This window comes from Chiloscyllium plagiosum, chromosome 9, assembly GCF_004010195.1.
Source record: "Chiloscyllium plagiosum isolate BGI_BamShark_2017 chromosome 9, ASM401019v2, whole genome shotgun sequence".
In the NCBI taxonomy this organism is placed as follows: domain Eukaryota; kingdom Metazoa; phylum Chordata; class Chondrichthyes; order Orectolobiformes; family Hemiscylliidae; genus Chiloscyllium; species Chiloscyllium plagiosum.
This window is the reverse complement of record NC_057718.1, coordinates 85,451,490-85,471,017: the sequence shown is the minus strand read 5'-3', so window position 1 is coordinate 85,471,017 and position 19,528 is coordinate 85,451,490. Positions and strand designations below refer to the sequence as shown.

At 40.1% G+C, this 19,528-nt stretch overlaps 1 protein-coding gene across 4 annotated transcripts in view; it reads left to right on the top strand.

Moving 5' to 3' along the window:
* Positions 1-19,428, top strand: part of LOC122553018 (acetyl-coenzyme A synthetase 2-like, mitochondrial) — a 54,486-nt gene extending 35,058 nt beyond the window's left edge. The window contains exons 8-12 of one of the 4 annotated variants that reach the window (XM_043696430.1): positions 2,093-2,185; positions 8,295-8,407; positions 14,067-14,193; positions 16,138-16,265; positions 19,323-19,428. In XM_043696430.1, coding sequence (XP_043552365.1) covers positions 2,093-2,185; positions 8,295-8,407; positions 14,067-14,193; positions 16,138-16,265; positions 19,323-19,394 — 533 coding nt within the window. In that variant the 3' untranslated portion in view covers positions 19,395-19,428. Of the gene's footprint in view, positions 1-2,092; positions 2,186-8,294; positions 8,408-9,119; positions 9,219-12,584; positions 12,941-13,387; positions 13,493-14,066; positions 14,194-16,137; positions 16,266-19,322 lie in introns of those variants that run through there. The other 3 variants (XM_043696432.1, XM_043696434.1, XM_043696433.1) reach the window with 3 other exon arrangements.
* The last annotated feature ends 100 nt before the right edge of the window (positions 19,429-19,528 follow it).

Below are 19,528 nucleotides of genomic sequence, written 5' to 3'. Positions count from 1 at the left end.
CAGGTCCACATCCCCCCACCAACCCAACCTCCACTCCCGGCCCCTTCCCCTGCAACCGCAAGAAACGCAAAACTTGCGCCCACACCTCCCCCTTACTTCCCACCAAGGCCCCCAGGGATCCTTCCATATCCGCCACAAATTCACCTGCACCTCTACACACATCATTTACTGCACCCGCTGCACCCGATGTGGCCTCCTCTATATTGGGGAGACAGGCCACCTACTTGCGGAACGTACATGCGGATTGTACATACTGCTACCACTGTGCATCAGGATTAAGGGGATGAGAGCAAGCATGTTGCATTGTTCCAAGTTGCATTGAGCTTCTTGAGTGTTGTTGAAGCTGAATCCTTCCAAGCAAGTGGAGGGTATTCCTTCACATTCTTGACTTGTACCTTATAGATTTGGAAGACAGGAGGTGTGTCACTCACTTCAGAATTCCTAGCCTTTAACCTGCTCTTGCAGTTGCAGTACTTATATAACTAGTCTAATTCAGTTTCAGATCAATGGTAATACATAAGATGCTGATAGGAGGGGATTCAGCAATGGTATTCCCATTGAATGTGTTTGGATGATAGCTGGAGATGGGCAATACCTTGCCTTGTGTGGCACAAACGGTCTTATATGGCATGACTTATCATACCCTTCTTCTAACTTACCAGCTAGAAGTGACTTGAAAATAGCCAATCTATTCCACATTCCTGAGAAACTTCCCTCCCTGCCCTGAATAGTCAAACCGAGAGTGATTTTTATAATAGTGTGCACATGTAAGTCAAGGCTTGTTTAACCTTGAAACTTGCAAGTGGAGGTTCAGTTGCCTGGAGCGGTAGTTAAAATCAACTAGGTAAAAACAAGGACTGCAGATGCTTGAAACCAGAGTCTAGATTAGAGTGGTGCTGGAAAAGCACAGCAGGTCAGGCAGCATCCGAGGAGCAGGAAAATCAATGTTTCGGGCAAAAGCCCTTCATCAGGAATAGAGGCAGGGTGCCTGCAGAGTGGAGAAATAATTGTCAGTTTTGTTTGATTAGTAAAAGCCGTTAAAATAATAAACAGTGAAACTAAACAGGTAAGGACTTCTCTATCATTTCCTAATGAAGAAAACATTTTCACAAAGGTGAAGGTCCCCTAGACCCAGAGGAAACCATAGGCTATTCTCCCATTCGATGACTGGTTGTGTTTACCCTGAGGATTGAGAAGGAGGGATGTTCATGTTGATCACAGGAATTGAGCCCATGGTGTTGGCATCAGTCTGCATCGCAAACCAGTCATCCAGCCGCATGAGCTATCCCCTCAACACACTTAAACAAATACTTGCTAAAACATAGAAGGATTCCAATTGGTTTTAAATGAGATTATTGACCAGGGCATGAACTGGACTAGTTGTATAAAATACTGTGGCTACAAAAGCAGGTCAGAGGCTAGGAATATTGCAGTGAGTAACTCACCTCCTTATTCCCCAAAGTCCATCTACCATTTATGTGGCACAAGAAAGAGTGCAATGGTATACTCCCCACGTGGCTGGATGAGAGCAGCTCCAATGCACAATTAGTTCTTCAGCATAACATTACTATGCAGTATCTACTCACCAGGAATACATTCATTCATGGGATGTGGTGTTGTGGGCTAGTACAGCAATTGTAATTGCTCAGAGGGCAGTTACGACTCAACCATATTCGTGAGAGTCTGGAGTGACATGTAGGCCAGACCAGGTAAGGATGGCAGATTTTCTTTTCATTAAAATGCATTAGTGAACCTGCAGCAGTACAAAATGACAATTCACCAGCACTTTTTTGAAGACAAATAGGGATGAGTAATAACTTCTGGCTTAGCCAGCAATTCACACCATGAATGAATAAAAAGTAAATGTTTCGTTCCTCATAACTCAGTATAATAGCCCAGATATGTGCAGATTGGGTGTGGGGTAGGGGAATGGGAAAATATTTAGGACTGATTAAATCAACCATGTGAATTATCTATTTAGTTCATGAATTCTAGGATACGTCTGTTCTGTGATTTCACCCCAATTGCAATTCTGAGAAACTACTTCCTCAATCTACACTGCATAGTTTAGCTGCTAATGTTTCTCTTATAGTAGGGGAACCTATTAACCACGAAGCCTGGGAGTGGTTCTGGAAGGTTGTGGGAGATGGCCGATGTACCCTTGTGGATACCTGGTGGCAGACAGGTGAGGAAAGTTTGGATATATGTAAATATTCAAACACTCAACAAAGAATATTTCGTGATTTTTGCACTGAAATTGCACTTTGTTATCACATGGCAGTGAACCCTTCTGTTAATTAATCCAAACACCCAGAAAAGCTCACCTCGCCTTGTAATCTGTTAAAATATGAATGACAGAGAAGTTCCAAATTCTACTATTTAAACTCCACTGTTTTCACTCTAACAGTGAACATTAAACAACAACTATTGTCAACTCTAAGCCCCCCTTTCTCTTAATTGCTTATTACCTGCCTCCAACTCGATAACAATACGCTGTTCCAATAAGACACTTATTAAAATGACAGTAACTTAGTTTCAAAACCACACAGCTGCTGTTGTCTTCGGTGTCTGTCTTCTTCTGGCTGAGAATCTCCCTGGGTTGTCTTCTTTTACTGTGAAAATGTTTCATATGAAAAGGTACCTTTGATAGAGAGTGTTTCCTAATTATTGGGTCTCTCTCGATGGTAGTTGCTCTCTCTACAATTTTCAAAATGCCAGAATTTTCATATCCCCAATATTGGATCGTCTCATTGGTTCAATGTTGACAAAACAATAAATTCAAACTCAATTGGGTTTTTGTATCCTGGGGCATAATTTAAACTGATTGGTTAAATATGAATTGTTGTCAAAACAGTAACCAAAACTCAGGTATCCATTTCACTGCCAAATGTTACATATTTTCAGTTTTCCAGTGCAGTCTGAGACTGCCATTTGTTCAAGCTCTAATTTCTAAAATTCCCTTCCACCTCTTTGTCTTTAATGCACTCCTCAATATATACATCTTTGACCATGCTTTTGGTAACCTAATCTAATATTTCTTTCTTACCTTGGTGTCAATATTTGTCAGATTATGTCCTGTGGAGTACCTTCATCTTATTTTCTATGAAGTGAAGGTTCCATATGAACATACAATGTTGTTGTCAGAGAATTTCAAATCTGAATTGGTTATAATGGTTGCTGAATACTCTCAAACTAAGATAAATCTTGATTTTGAATACCTTCACCCGGCATTGAAGGGACAGTAATGTCCTTAAGATAATACTGCTGAAGCAGTCAGTGTAAGGGGTCTGAATAGTTTTAATCAACCTGTTCAGACATGTTACAATATATCTCTGAAGCTGGTGAGACTTGAACGGAGGGAGGGACACTATCACTGTACCAGGAGCACCCATCGGATTCAGGTTAAAAGACAATTGTGTATGGAAATCAGGATCATTTAAACGTTCTTGCAGTGCACACAGCTTCAATTATGTGCTAATTATGTGTCGTGTCTGGGGCAGGGCTGCCGGTCTCAAGTATGAAGTACAGTGTCTGATTCAGAGAACACAACTGAGAGGGTTAAACTGACAGAATAGTTTTTAATTCTTTGTAATCTGAGAGCAGTAGATTGTGTATTTCCTAAATAATATAGTTATGACAAATCTCCTTCTCTGAAAATGTGATTCTTCGCCAAGTATATTATTCCACATACGTCAGTCATGACCTGGACCTTGATATGTCATTGTTTGCCGAATCTTAAAACAACTAGTCATGATAATTGATTCTGATTTTTTTCTCTGGAAAAGAAGGGAGAATCTGGTGGAATATAAGGAGTACAGAGGATAAGTGAAAGTGAAAGGGAAAGAAGAAGTGTGAAGAAGTGGAATGGGAATGCCAGATAACACAAAAGGGACCCAAATGCCTGTGATAGTGGAAAAATTAATAGTGGAAAGGACTATTACAGAAATGATTTTGGACCAAAATGAAGAACTCTTGGTGGCAGTAGAAAGCATAGTTGGAAAACTAAATGAATGTTTTGCAACAGTGTTTACCAAATGAGAAGGTTGCCAAGATACTTGATATGAGGAAGACCTGGTGTATTTAAAACTCCTAGGGGTTCAGATTGGCTGCATCCCTAAATTGCTGATGAAATGGTAGAGATTGTGGAGGGGCTGGCTGAAGAATTGACAGACTGTAAATGCTACACCTTGTTCAAGAAGCAGAGGAGAAGGATAAACTAGCAATTGCAAACAGATAGTTTAACACCAGTGTTGGGAAAACTTTTTAAAGCATGAATGCTAGAGAAAATGAACGGCCATTTGGACATGCATGTACTAATAAGTTGGAGGGAGCACAGATTTATTAAGGGTAAACTGGTAAGAGGTTTTTTGGATGAGGGGAATGCAATTGCAAGTTTGTGTATATATCCTCATCCTTGGAAACATTCAAGTTAATCTCTTCTGTAGCATTTTATCTGGATGGCTGCATTATGTGGATAGACTAGAAAAGTTAGATTCTCCTACTTAGAACATAAAAAGACAAGAGAAGATTTCATAGAGGAGGGTCAAATCATAAAGGATTTAAATATGCAATTTCTAATGGCCAGAGAGTCAGTTACCAGAGGACATAGTTTTAAAGTGATTGGCAAAACAAGTGGAGGGTGATTTGAGAAAAAGTTTTTTTTAATGTAACAAATGGTATTAGACAGGAACTTTCAAATATTGGTTGGGGGAGGCTGTTTGAAGGTAAAAGGATGTCTGGCAAGTGGGAGACTTTCAAAAGTGAGATAACGAGCGTTCAGGAACAGCATATTCCTAGTGTGAAGAGCAAGACTGGCAGGAGTAGGGAACACTAGATGACTAGACATATTGAGTCAAGCAAAAGGACGCATATGTCAGGTATATAAAGCTAGGGTTAATTCCTTGAGAAGTATAGGGTGTGTAGGTGTACATGTAAGAGGGAAATCAGGAGGGCAAAAGGGGGACATGAGTTCGGTTAAGGAGAATCCAAAGAGATTTTACAAATATATTAAGGGCAAAAGAGTAAGTAGGGAAAAAATAGGGCTCCTTAAAGATTAACGAGGCCTTCTATGTGTGTAACCACAAGAGTTGAGTGAGATCCTAAACAAATATTTAGTGTCAGTAGTTACTGCGGGGAATGACATAGAGTCATAGAGATGTACAGCATGGGAACAGACCAACTTGTCCATGCCGACCAGATATCCTAACCCAATCTAGTCCCACCTGCCAGCACCTGGCCCATATCCTTCCAAACCCTTCCTATTCATATACCCATCCACATGCCTTTTAAATGCTGCAATTGTACTAGCCTCCACCATTTCCTCTGGCAACTCAGATCATACATGTACCATCCTCTGCGTGAAAAAGTTGCCCCTTAGGTCTCTTTATATCTTTTGCCTCTCACCCTAAACCTATGCCCTCTAGTTCTGGATTCCCCCACCCCAGGGAAAAGACTTTGTCTATTTATCCTATCCATGCCCCTCATGATTTTATAGACCTCTATAAGGTCACCCCTCAGCCTCCGACGCTCCAGGGAAAACAGCCCTAGTCCATTCACCCTCTCCCTATAGCCCAAATCTTCCAACCCTGGCATCATCCTTGTAAATCTTTTCTGAATCCTTTCAACATGGAAGCTAAAGACCTCAGGCAACTAAATAGTGATGTCTTGAAAAGAGACCACATTACAGAAGAGGTGGTGCTGGAGGTCTTAAAATGCATTATGATAGATAAATCCCCAGGACCTGATCAAGTTATCCCTGTGGGAAGCCAGGGAAGAAATTGCTGGGCCCCGAGCCAAGATACTTGTATCATCGACAGCCACAGGTGAGGTGTGGAAGACTGGAGGGTGGCTAATGTTGTGCCATTATTTAAGAAAGGCTGAAAGGAAACTACAGGGAGGAGAAAGTGAGGACTGCAGATGCCGGAGATCAGAGTCGCGAGAGTGTGGTGCTGGAAAAGCATAGTAGGTCAGCCAGCTTCCAAAAAGTAGGAGATCAAAGTTTGTGAGAAGATTTACCGGCCAATATACCGGCCACTACAGCGGACAGCTGAAACTGACAACCAGAAGCGGCAGGGACAGGCCACTATAAATGCTGGAGGAAACACCACAGAAGCGCTTCACAGGAGGCTCCCAAGCACTGAGGATGTCACCTAGACAGGGGACGAAATGTTTGCAACAAAAACTTCCAGCTCTGCGAACAGAACCACAGCAGAGTAGGAGAATTGACGTTTAGGGCAGAAGCCCAATGTTACCTGATGAAGGACTTGTGCCCGAAATGTCAATTCTCTTACTCGTCGGATGCTGCCTGACCTGCTGTGCTTTTCCAGCACCACACTCTGAAAAGAAAGTACAGACTGGTGAGCCTAACATCAGTGGTGGATAAGTTGTTGGAGAGGATTCTGAGAGACAGGATCTACATGCATTTGGAAAGGCAAGGTTCATTAGGGACATTCAGCATGGCTTTGTGCATGGGAAATCTTGTCGTACAAGCTTGATTGAGTTTTTTGGAAGAGGTGACCAAGAACATAGGTGAAGAGAGTGCGGTTGAGGTTGTCAAATGTTTAGCAAGACCTTTGTAAAGTTCCACATAAGATTGATTAGTAAGGTTAGATAACGTGGGATATAGGGAGAGCTAGCCAATTGTATACAAAAATTGGCTTAATGGTAGGGGACAGAGGGTGATGGGAGAGGGTTGTTTTTCAGCCTGGAGGTCTGTGACAAGCAGAGAGCCGCAATGATCGGTGCTGGATCCATTGTTGTTTGTTATCTCTATAAACTATTTGGATAAAAATATGGGAGGCATGGTTAGTAAGTTTGTAAATGACACCAAAATTGGTGGTGTAGTGGAGAGTAAAGAAGATTACCTAACAGTACAATGGGATCTTGATCAACTGGGCCAGTGGGCTGAGGAATGGCAGATGGAATTTAATTTAGATAAATGTGAGGTGTTGCATTTTGATAAGAAAAACCAAGGTAGGACCGTAGGGAGTGTTGTCCATCAGAGAGATTTAGGGTGCAGATACATAGTTCCTTAAAAGTGGTGTCATAGGTAGACATAATGGTGAACAAGGAATTTGGCACGCTTTCCTTCACTGGCCAGAGCACTGAGTACAAGAGTTGGGATGTCATGTTACAGCTGTACAAGAGATTGGTAGGGCCACATTTGGAATACAGCATACAATTTTGGTTGCCCTGCTATAGGAGGGATATTATTAAACTGGAAAGGGTGCAAAAATGATTTACAAGGATGTTACTGAGAATGGAGGGTTTGAGTTATAGGGAGAGGCTGGGATTTTTTTCTTTGGAGTGTAGGAGGCTGAGGGGTAACCTTATAGAGATTTATAAAACCATGAGGGGCATTGTTAAGGTGAGTAGCCAGGATCTATTTCCTCGGGTAGGGGAGTCCAAAACTAGAGGGCACAGGTTTTAGGTGAGAAGAAAAAGATTTAAAATGGATCTGAGGGGAAAATCTTTCACATAGAGGGTTGTGCATAAATAGACCAGGCTGCCAGAGGAAGTGGTAGAGGTGAGTACAGTTACAGCATTTAAAAGACATTTGGCCAGGTACAGGGATAGGAAAGATTTATAAGGATATGGGCCAAATGGAGGCAAATGGGACTTGTTCAGTTTAGAAAACCTAGTCAGTGTGGATGAGTTGGGCCGAATGGTCTGTGTCTGTGCTGTATGACTCCAAACAGTTAAGATTTAGAATTCATTAACTGGTAAGTTTGGTGTTTCCAAATATGAAGAAGCTTTCAGAAGTGCATTTGATAATTACTTCAAGGAGGAAAGCTTGCAAAATTATGGTGAATGAGATAAACTGGAAAATTTATGGTGAATGAGATCAAATGATTCAATTTTAGAGCTGGCACAGACTTGAGGGCTTTGTTTTGTGCTATATTATTCTTTGAGCAGGGATAACAAATAGGAGAACTACCTTTTTGAAACCTATAAGAGTTGAGGCAGCTAGCAGCATTCCAACAATTCTTAGATAATTAAAAATAGGACAAGAGTCAGGTAGAGATTTCATGCCGTAATCGTGAAAAAGCTTGAGATATTATGATTATTTTCAGAAAAGTAGAGAAGACTAAGGGGAGTTTCAATTTTCTTTTTAATTAGCTGTTTAAAGGCAAGCTCGATAAACTAAATCTTATAGTAAAATCTCTTCCATAAAGCTGACAGCTCTTGCGAAGGAGACTGAATATCTTCATTATATTTTACCATGCTTCACTGATCCAGTATATTGATATCATTTCAGTATGTACCTCCCTTGATTTCCTTTCATTTGTGAGCAGAAACGGGTGGTGTTTGCATCTCTCCACGGCCTTCAGAGGAAGGAGCAAAGATTTTGCCTTCTATGGCTATGAGACCATTCTTTGGGATACAGCTTGCTATAATGGATGAGAAGGTAAGTGTTTGGTTGAGACTTAATAATACAGGAGTCATTCTGGTGGAATGTGGAAATATAAAACCCAGTATCTGCAAGCTCCCTCCGATAGAAGTATTAACAGTTCTTGGTTGGATCAAGGTGAGAAGACTGTGCAAAATTCCATTCTGTATCAGAAAAGAGCAACCATTGGAAATCAATTAAAAATATCAGTGATAGTGACTGTAAAGAAACCTCCTCTTATAGAGTCATACAGCATGGAAACAGACCAGTCAGTCCAACCACTCTATGCTGACCACAATCTCAAAGTAAACTAGTCTCACCTGCCTGCACTTGGTCCATATCCTTCCAAACATTTCTTATTCATGTACTTATCCAAATATCTTTTAAACATTGTAACTGTACCCGCATCCACCACTTCCTCTGGACGTTCATTCCATACACGAACCACTCGGTGTAAAAAAAAATTACCTCATGTTTTTTTTAATCTTTCTCCTCTCACCTTAAACATATGTCCCCTGGTCTTGAAATCCTCCACCCTAGGGAAAAGAAACTGCCATTCACTTTATCTGTACTCTTCATGATTTTATAAACCTCTAAAAGGTCAATGCTCCAGTGAAAAAGTCCCAGTCTATCCAGCCTCTCATTATCGTTCAAAGCCTCCATTCCTAGCAGCATCCTGGTAAATCTTTTCTGAACCCTCTGCAGCTTAATAATATCCTTCCTATAACAGGGCACCTGGAACCGCACAAAGTCTCCAGAAGATACCTTACCAATGTCCTGCACAACCTCAACATGACGTCCTAACTCCTATACTCAAAGGTCTGAGCAATGAAGGCAAGTGTGATAAATGCCGTCTTAACCACCTTATCTACACGTGATGCAAACTTCAAAGAATTATATATCCGAACCTTGAGGTCTCTCTGTTCTACAACATGACCCAAGGTCCTACTTTTATTTGTGTACGTCCTGCCCTTGTTTGTTTTACCAAAATGCAATTCCGCCCACATTTATCCAAATTAAACTCCATCTGCCTGTCCTCACCCCATTGACCCAATTGATCACAATCTCTTTGTAATCTTAGATATGCTTCTTCACTGTCTTCACTAATTTTGGTATCATCCTCAAACATACTAACCATGCCTTCTACATTTTCATCTAAATGTTTTATATAAAGGACAAACGAAAGTCGAATCTAAATGTTTTATATAAAGGACAAACGAAAGTCGATCCAGCACCGATCCCTGTGGAACACTACTCATAACAGGCCTCCAGTCCGAAAAACAACCCTCCACCATCACTCTGTCTCCTGTCATTAAGCCAATTTTATATCAATTGGCAAGCTCACCCTGAATCCCATGTGATCTAACTTAATCAGTCTACCATGCAAAACCCAGTGAAAGACTTTACTAAAGTCAATGTAAACAATGTCCACTGCACTGCCCTCATCAATCTTCTTGGTTACTTTCAATCAAATTTGTGAGACATGATTTCCCTCGCACAAGACCATGCTGACTATCCCTAATTATTCCTTGCCTCTCCAAATGCATAAAAATCGTATCTTTCAAAATCACTTCCAACAACTTACAAACAATCGAAGTCAGGCTCACAGGTCTAAGTTTTCAAGTTTCTCCTTACATCCCTTGTTAAACAAAGGTACATCAGTCACCCTCCAGTCATCCAGCACACCACCCATAGTTATAAATGATCCAAATATTTCTGCAAGGTACCTTGCAATTTTGTCCCTTATTTCCCACAACGTCCTGGGACACACTGGATCAGGTCATAGCGATTTATACAGTTTTATATTTTAAGACCATCAGCACTTTCTTATCTGTAATGTTGATTGTTTTCAAAACAGTGCCAAAACGTGTGGCACTGGGAAAGCACAGCTGGCCAGGCAACAACCAAGGAGAAGGAGAATCGACGTTTTGGCATAAGCCCTTCATCTGGAATCTCAAATATATTTAAGTATATTAAGGTTATAATAATAGGTGATTTTAACACGGGGCAGCACGGGGGTCAGTGGTTAGCACTGCTGCCTCACAACACCATGGTCCCAGGTTCAATTCCAGCCTTGGGCAACTGTCTGTGTGGAGTTTGCACATTCTCCCCGTGTCTGCATGGGTGTGCTCCGGTTTCCTCCCACAGTCACAAAGATGTGCAGGTTAGGTGAATTGCTAAATTGCCCATAGTGTCAGGGGTGACTATAGGGTAGGGGAATGGGTCTGGGTGGGTTACTCTTTGGAGGGTCAGTGTGGACTTGATGGGTCGAAGGGCCTGTTTCCATACTGTAGGGAATCTAATCTAATCTAATTTTCCAAGCATTGACTGGGACTACCATAGTGTTAAATGTTTGGATGGTGAAGAATTTGTTAAAAAAGTTCAAAAAAAATTTCTTTATTAATATGTAAATGTTCCGACTAGAGAAGGAGCAAAACATAACCTTTTGTTGGGTGACAAGGCAAGTAACTGAAGTGATAGTAGTGGAACACTTTGGGTCTAGTGATCATAATTCTATTTGTTTTAAAATGGTTATGGAAAAGGATAAGCTTCCATAAAGTTAAAGCTTTAAATTGGAGTAAGGCAAATTTTATTGGTATGAGGCAAGAACTTTCAAAAATTGATTGGAGAAGACTGTTCGTGGGAAAAGCAATGTATGAAAAGTGGGAAGCTTTCACAAGTGTGATAACGAGAGTTCCGAGACATTACGTTCTGTTAGAACGAAAAGTAAGGCAGCCAGGATTAGACAGCAATGCATGAATAAAGATATTGAGGTTCTAGAATGCTGTGCTAACACATAAATGTTATGAGAAGGATAATTTGAGCATGAAGTGAATGGACGATGAACATAAAATCGTGCAGAAAAACATTCTGTCAAGAGAAAACATGTTAGAAATGCATACAACTTAACAGTACAATCAAAAGTCAGTAAATAAATCACAAAGATAAAATTATGGTAGGTTTAACTAGCTTGAAGGTAAAACATAGAAGGTGTTGGTGGAGGATTGTTTTTCAGACTGGAGGCCTGTGACCCATGGAGTGCCACAAGGATTGGTGTTGCGTCCATTACTTTTTGTCATTTATATAAATGATTTGAATGTGAACACAGGAGGTATAGTTAGTAAGTATACAGATGACACCAAAATTAGAGGTGTAGTGGAAAGTGAAGAAGGTTACCTCAGAGTTTTACGGGATCTTGATCAGATGGGCCAATGGGCTGAGGAGTGGCAGATGGAGTGTAAATGCAAGGTGCTGCATTTTGGAAAAGCAAATCAGAGCAGGACTTATACACTTAATGGTAAGATCCTGGGGAGTGTTGCTGAACAAAGACTCCTTGGAATGTGGTTCATATTTCCTTGAAAGTAGAGTTGCAGGTAGCTAGGATAGTGAAGAAGGCGTTTGGTATGTTTTCCTTTATTGGTCAGAGCATTGAGTATAGGAGTTGGGAGGTCATGTTAGCGCTGTACAGGACATTGGTTAGGCCACTTTTGGAACATTGCGTGCAATTCTGGTCTTCTTCCTATTAGAAGGATATTGTGAAACCTAAAAGGGCTCAGAAAAGATTTACAAGGATGTTGCCAGGGTTGGAGGGCTTGAGCTATCCCCTGGAGCATTGGAGGCTGAGGGATGACCTTATAGAGATTTATAAAATCATGAGGGGCATGTATAGGATAAATAGGCCCCTTTGGGGGTTGGGGAGTCCAGAACTAGAGGGCATAGGTTTAGGGTGAGAGGGGAAAGATATAAAAGAGACCTAAGGGGCAACTTTTTCACACAGAGGGTGGTGTGTGTATGGAATGAGTTGCCAAAAGAAGTGGTGGAGGCTGGTACAATTGCAGCATCTAAAAGGCATCTGGATGTGTATATGAATAGGAAGGGTTTAGAGGGATATGGGCCAGGTGCTGGCAAATGGGACCAGATTAGGTTAGGATATCTGATTGGCATGAATGAGTTGGACCAAAAGGTCTGTTTCTGTGCTGTACATCTCTATGACTCAATGGCTCTATTAGTAGTTTTTTGCCCATTCAGACCTATTGTGCGACTGAGGGAGTTGTGCAGATCTCATGCATGACTGAAATAAGTTCAATAAAGTACTCTATGTTTTATCACATTGTCATTTTATCAATTATATTTCTGTTAGGACTATAACAAATGTGTTAATTCCAGTGGAATGTAACTCGGGTCTGTTTTACAGGGGCGGAAGCTCTACTTCAGTAAACTCTTACTCAGCTCGTGAAGGGGAATGTCTATTTCTGTGAAGGTTACATTAGAAGGCATTATGGTTGAATATTCGAGCCCCAACAACTTTGTACGTAGACAGTTCGGTCTGGCTTCCTGGCCAGAGCTAGTGAACTGAAAGTACTTGGTGACATCATGACCTTCAGTCAATCAACTCTAAAAGATCTGCACTCAGAATGTAGAAATCAATAGTTGGGTAACATTTTTTACCCATTACTTGTTTCTCTAACTGGTCTATCCTGATATTTATACTTCTCAAGAGCTCCCTCCCACCATAATTCATCAAAGTCTATTAGCACATCATTCTTTTGCTTTGGCGAGCCCCAACAACTTTGTATGTAGACAGTTCGGTCTGGCTTCCTGGCCAGAGCTAGTGAACTGAAAGTACTTGTTGACATCATGACCTTCAGTCAAGCAACTCTAAAAGATCTGCACTCAGAATGTAGAAATCAATAGTTGGGTAACATTTCTTACCCATTACTTGTTTCTCTAACTGGTCTATCCTGATATTTATACTTCTCAAGAGCTCCCTCCCACCATAATTCATCAAAGTCTATTAGCACATCATTCTTTTGCTTTGGCTCTTAAGTTCTTAATCCAAGCTGCGCTTTAAAGCCATGTTACATGCTATTCACTACACCCACTTCTTTTGTGAGATCCTGTATGAGATCCACAGTTTCACTACACTCAGATTTGTTTTTTTATTGGATTTATCAGTGACTATCTTAAATTGCTAGCCTCTATTTTGAAATTGTCTAGAACTGGAACCACCTTCTCTACGTTAACCCTATCAAAACTGGAAAAAGCGAGAAAAAGATCTGCAAGAATGAAACCAGGACCGATGGGTTTTGACAATCAGGAAAGGTGAATAACTGTGGCACATTCAGTAGAAAACAATAGACTGAGGAATTAATAAACAGAGGTCTTTTAAATTTGAAAGGAGGCTTAATAAAGTAGGTACAGACAACTGCTTTCACTTGCGGGGCAATTCGGAAATTGGGTCTGGAAAGTAAGGTAGTCACTAATAAGCCTAATAAGGAATTCAGAGGAAACTTCTTTCCCCAGACTGTTACGTGTGTGTAACCTGCAGTCTCAATTAAGAGAATAGCATACACACATTAAAGAACTTGTTTGAAGTTAGTATTTGAGGGAGAAAGCAATAGAATGATATGTTGATACAGTTAGATTAATTATGATGAGAGGATGCTCTTGTGAAGAGAAAAAAACACCAGGATAGAGCAGTTGGGATGATTGGCCGTTACTGTGCTGTAAAATTCTATGTAATTTTGTCATTATTTTAAAGACCTCTATCATGTCACCTCTCAAACTTGTTTTCTATGGAAAAGATCTCAAGCCTATGCCATCTTTCCTGATTGCTGTGCTGTCTGTTATGGTATCATTCTTGATTAATAATGAAAATGCATGTACCTAAATACAGGGTAATCGGATGGAGGGAAACAATGTTACTGGTGCTCTCTGCATCACAAAGCCTTGGCCTGGCATTGCCAGAAGTATCTATGGGGATCATCCCAGATTCCTGAATTCATATTTCAAAAAATATCCAGGTAAGACATTAATATGTTCAGAAAAAAATCATCCTTTAATACTCTTCCAGGCATACATGTCTCCAATTGTTTACGACTAAAGTAGCTTATGGCACTAAATATAGATTGCTGATCTCCCTTTCCGCAATCTTGGATTTGAACAGACCACTTTATTCACCTTTAACTTTCAGGTTTTATTTCAATGAAATACTCTGTTCGAGAAGTATAATATCAAGCTGATGCAGAGGACATATACCAGAATGCCATTATAGATGAGCGAATTCAGTTATGTAGAGAGACTATACAATCTGGGATTTTCTTCTTAGAGAAAGGAGAGATTTAGTACAAATATTCAGCACCTTCTGATGTGTAGAAAGAGTAAATAACAAAAAAGTGTTTCTATTTGTAAGAGAGTCAGTAACTGAAGGATACGGAATGAAGGTATTTATCAAAAGAACTACGGTACAAAAGAACACTTTGTGTTTATATAATGTAGTTAATGTACTGAGAAAATGTCTCAAGGCACTTGACAGGGGTGTTATCGGCAAAAATTGAAGCAGAGCTTTATATTAGAACAGGCTGGTAATCAGGGCTGGGGGGAGGAGCACTGGAATGGTGGTAATTTCACTGGACTTGTAATCCAGAACCCCAATTTAATGTTCTAGGGATATGGAATTCCATCATGGCAGATAGTCAAATCTGTTTTCAATGAAAGTTGAGTGGTATTGGAAAATCACGGCAGGTCAGGTAGCATCTGAGTATCAGAGAATCAACATTTCGGGCATGCTGCCTGACCAGCTGTGCTTTTCCAGCACCACACTCTCGACTTTAATCTCCAGCATCTGCAGTCCTCACTTTCTCCCTATATTCAATGAAAGTCTGGAGTAAAAAGCTAGCCTATTGGCAATGATGCAATTGCTGTTGACTGTTGTTAAAAACCCAACTTGTTCATTAATGTCTTTTAGAGAAAGAAATTTTCTGTCCTCACCTGGTCTGGCCAATATGTGACTCCAGAGCATAGCAACGGTGATTGACTTTTAACTGTCCTCTGGGCAATTAGGGACAAGTGGCCTAGACAGTGATGCCATATTCCATGAACACAAAAATAACCAACTAAAATCTTTTGAAAAAGGTAAAGTTTAAGAAGGAACATAAAGGAGGAGAGGTAAAGAGATAAAGAAGTTTAACGAGAGAATACCAGAGCTTGACCTGGTTAGGTAAAGGCGTGGTTGTTAAAGCAAGATTGAAGGAAGTTTGCAACGTGCAAGCAGCAAAAGATGGAAAAATGCATTGTTCTCAAGAGTAATGAAAGGCTGGAGAAGATTTCAGAGGCAGGGAAGAAAAAATCACCTAGTTTATATTTACAATATAAGAGAACTCTCAGTCTTGCAGCTGAGGAAGCTTCATCCTGACCTCCCATGGTCATGTACACTGGTGCCAGATCCATTCTTTTTATCAAATATCAATTTGTACTCTCCTTTCATACGATGGTTAACTGAATAATTCAAACCTTCTTTAAGAATCCAAAATCTGTTGGAAAGTTGTAAATGAGCCTTGTTGGTTTTCAATAAATTAATATCAAAAGTTGGGACAAGATAAGTTAATAAACTTAAGCCTATTGGGAGATGAATACTTCTGTTTTTGATCTTTGAACAATACAGGATCACAAGCCAGAACTGCCTTCTTTTTCCACTCCTTCAGCTGTTGTAAATCTATAGCTCAATATCCCTAGCAAAGCAATAAATCACGAGTAAAAAAAATCAGATCCTGCAATTAAGTTAGCACTTTGAACACAATCTTATTGTGAAAAACATACAATATAAAATGCTACTCCTTTAAAAAGCTTTATCACAATGCATCTTCGGCATTTATGTTCCAGGGAAACAACACAGCTTTGAGGTATGTTGAAAGAGCAGATTACTGCATTCATGTAAAGTTACGCATCCATTTCCCATTGCTTTTCAGGATATTATTTAACTGGTGATGGTGTGCACAGATCAGAAGAAGGCTTTTACAAGATTACTGGCCGGATGGATGACATCATTAACATCAGTGGCCACAGGTTGGGAACAGCTGAAATAGAGAATGCTCTGGTAAGGACTCCACATAAGTGATCTAAATGTGGGCTTAAAGAATTTGAGGCAACTTTGAAACATAGCTTGGTAATAAGCTGTGAGACTGGGTATTGAAAAGTGGTACATGATGAATAATGTTTCTCAGGGATTCATTATCAGCTTTTTTTATATATCAATGACTTGGAAGAAGGAATAGAGAGTTGAATATTCAAGGTTTGGGAGCTGAACCTCAGGAAAGATGTAGTAACCTTGGAAGTGGTACAGCACAAATGAATCAGAATGAAGCCAGCCTCCTTCCTTTTTTAGGGCATGAGTGAAATTGTAGACAGGCCCTGGTGTTGCCAAAAGCTTTTCTAAGGCAAGATTTTGAAGGACTCTAGAGTGAGGATAGCTGAATAAATTTGAGATTTAATGCAGCCATGATCCACATCCAAGGTGTTGCTAATCAGTGCTGAGTTTATGGGTCAAGAGGATTGAACACTTGATCCACAGACATTAACTGATTAACTACTGAGTCCATGAACTATCCTGAACTATCTCCATGGAACTGATATTGGATCAGATGAACACTTGATCCACAGACATTAACTGATTAACTACTGAGTCCATGAACTATCCTGAACTATCTCCATGGAACTGATATTGGATCAGATGTACCCAGGGCCCAGTGTTGGATCACCCGAAATGTAGGCAAGTGGGACTGGATCAGTTGAGGATACGGGGTCAGCATGGACGAGTTAGACAAAGGGGCTAATGCTGTGTCGTGTGGCTCTATTACTCTCTAACTGACCTATAAACCTCATACTGAACTGATCAACTGGATCAGTTGACCTGTGGACCCCATACTTAATCAGCTGGACCATGAAAACAGTGCTAGACCAACTGTCCACATGGACCTGGTAATGGAGTTACTGACTGTGCATCAGTGATGGATCAACTGTCCCTATAGATCCTGCATTATGAAGCTAACCCTCCTGGACCCTGTATTGATCAGCTCTACTCCTGAATGTGACAAAGCATAGTCATGTTCTCGATAATGTGGAACTTTTCTCCAGCATTGGAATGGACTGGAAAAAAAATGTGATCTGGAGATGTGTAACACAGATGAAAACAGCACTTTCAACAAACCTGTTCAAGACATCAAATGGAAAAATTGTTTCCACATCGAAATGAGTCTAGATCAAATGAGTATAAATGTAAATTAGCTGTTAAAAGTCACATAAAATATTTATAAGGAATTTCTTTACATGCAGAGTAATGAAAATGTATCACATGAGTTAGTGGAAGTAGATAACCTTCATTTTTACATGAGGGAGAAGAGACAGGTTTTACTGCAGGGTTGGAAGGAAGGGACTTTGTGAGGAGTATGGATCAGTTAGGCTGAATGGCTTGTTTTTGTATGAACACGTAACACACAGTGTCTAGATCTATACACAGGATCATGTATGAAGCCTGCTGAATTGGATAGTAAGTAACTGGTGGAAGGATGGGCACTCAGAGAGGTGTTACAGATCACTTAGGGAGTCTGAATCTATCTAGCTCTGCTTTAAAATATTCAAAGATATGATTTCCACAATTTTTGAGTAAGAGTTGCAAAGTCTCATGGTGCTGTATGAAAAAATAAATCTTCATCTCTGTCTTGCATTTTTAAACAGTGATTTCTAGTTCTAGATCCTCCCAGAAGAGGAAACATCCATTCCACCTACACTCTATCAAGTCCCCTCAACCATATTCCAATCAACATTCTATTAGCTTTCATAATATTTGCTGTACCTGCATGTTGACCTTTAAAGGTTCATGGATTAGGACACTTGGATGCCACTGCATCTTCGAGCTCTGCAATATCTTACCATTCAAATATTCTTTTTTTATTCTTCCTGCCAAAGTGGACAATTTCACATTTTCTCAAATTATACAACATTAATCAGATCTTTGTTTTCTCCCTTAACCTATCTTTACCCTTTTATTTCCTCCTTATGTTCTCTTTACGACTTCCTTTCCTATCTATCTTTGTGTCATCAGCAAATTTAGCAACTCTACCTTTTGCATCTTCCCCTAAGTCATTTATATAGATTATAAAAAGATGAGCGTCCAGCACTGATCCCAGTAGTACACCACTCATTTCACCTTACTAACGAAATAATGGGTAATTTATACCTTCTCCCTGAATCATTTTTACTAGCCAATTTTCTATTCATACCAATATGTGATCCTGCGAAAACTGAGAGTTTTATTTTTAACAATAATCTTTGATGTGGCATATTGTCAAATGCTTCTGGAAATTTAAGTACAGTAAATCCACCAATTCTTCTTTCTCCACAGTATGTTACTTCCTTAAAGAACTCCAATAAATTGAATAAACATGATTTCCCATTCACAAAACCATATTGATTCTGATTGTTGTCTAACTACCTTGAATTTACTAAGTGCTCTGCTATGATGTCTTTTTGTATATTCGCTATAATGTATGATCAGCTAAGTGCTGTGGAGTGTGTACTGCTTCTGGTCTTCTTTTTGAATAAAAGAGTTACATTTGCTATTTTATAATCTAATGGAACCCTCCTCGAACCTCGAGAATTTTGGAAAATTTAAACCAACACACCAACAATCTCACTAACTATTTCTTTCAAGATCTTAGAATGAAGTCCATTAAGATCTGGGAACTTGTTAGCTTGCAGCTCCAACTTTCTTTGCTCAGTGCTATTTTTCTGGTGATTATAATTTTCTTGAGTTCCTCCCTCTCCTCCTTGTGGAACAGGGTCGCGGGGCTGCATGGTCTGCTCCTGCTCCTATTTTACTGCGTCTTCCTGATATTCAGCCACTTGGAGGGATCTGCAGGGTAATACTTATTCTGTTTGGCTTTGTTAATGCACCTTCCTTGGTCATCGGGTCCTTGGGTGGAACTCAAGTTTAGACCTTCTGCTTCAAAGGCAGAAATGCATGCACTGCGTCCACTTGTAAAACAGTGCCTTGTTATTACAGTATTCCAAATCTTTTATGAGAAGAAATAACTGGAGGTTAATAGGAACCTGTTAATTGATTGAGATGATGTTTCTCTGTTCAAATGGTCTTTAGGCTGAACACCCTGATGTGCCAGAGACGGCAGTGATTGGCTTTCCTCATGACATGAAAGGGGAAGGTAGGTGAGAGAAAGTGTTCTCATAATTAACCCAATAAATGTGAGTAGACTCTGGCACACAAATGTAACCTACAAAATTCTCAACTTGTAATGGCATGTATTTGGTTCAGTGTAATGTGGAATTTTCAGGTGGTTAAATTGA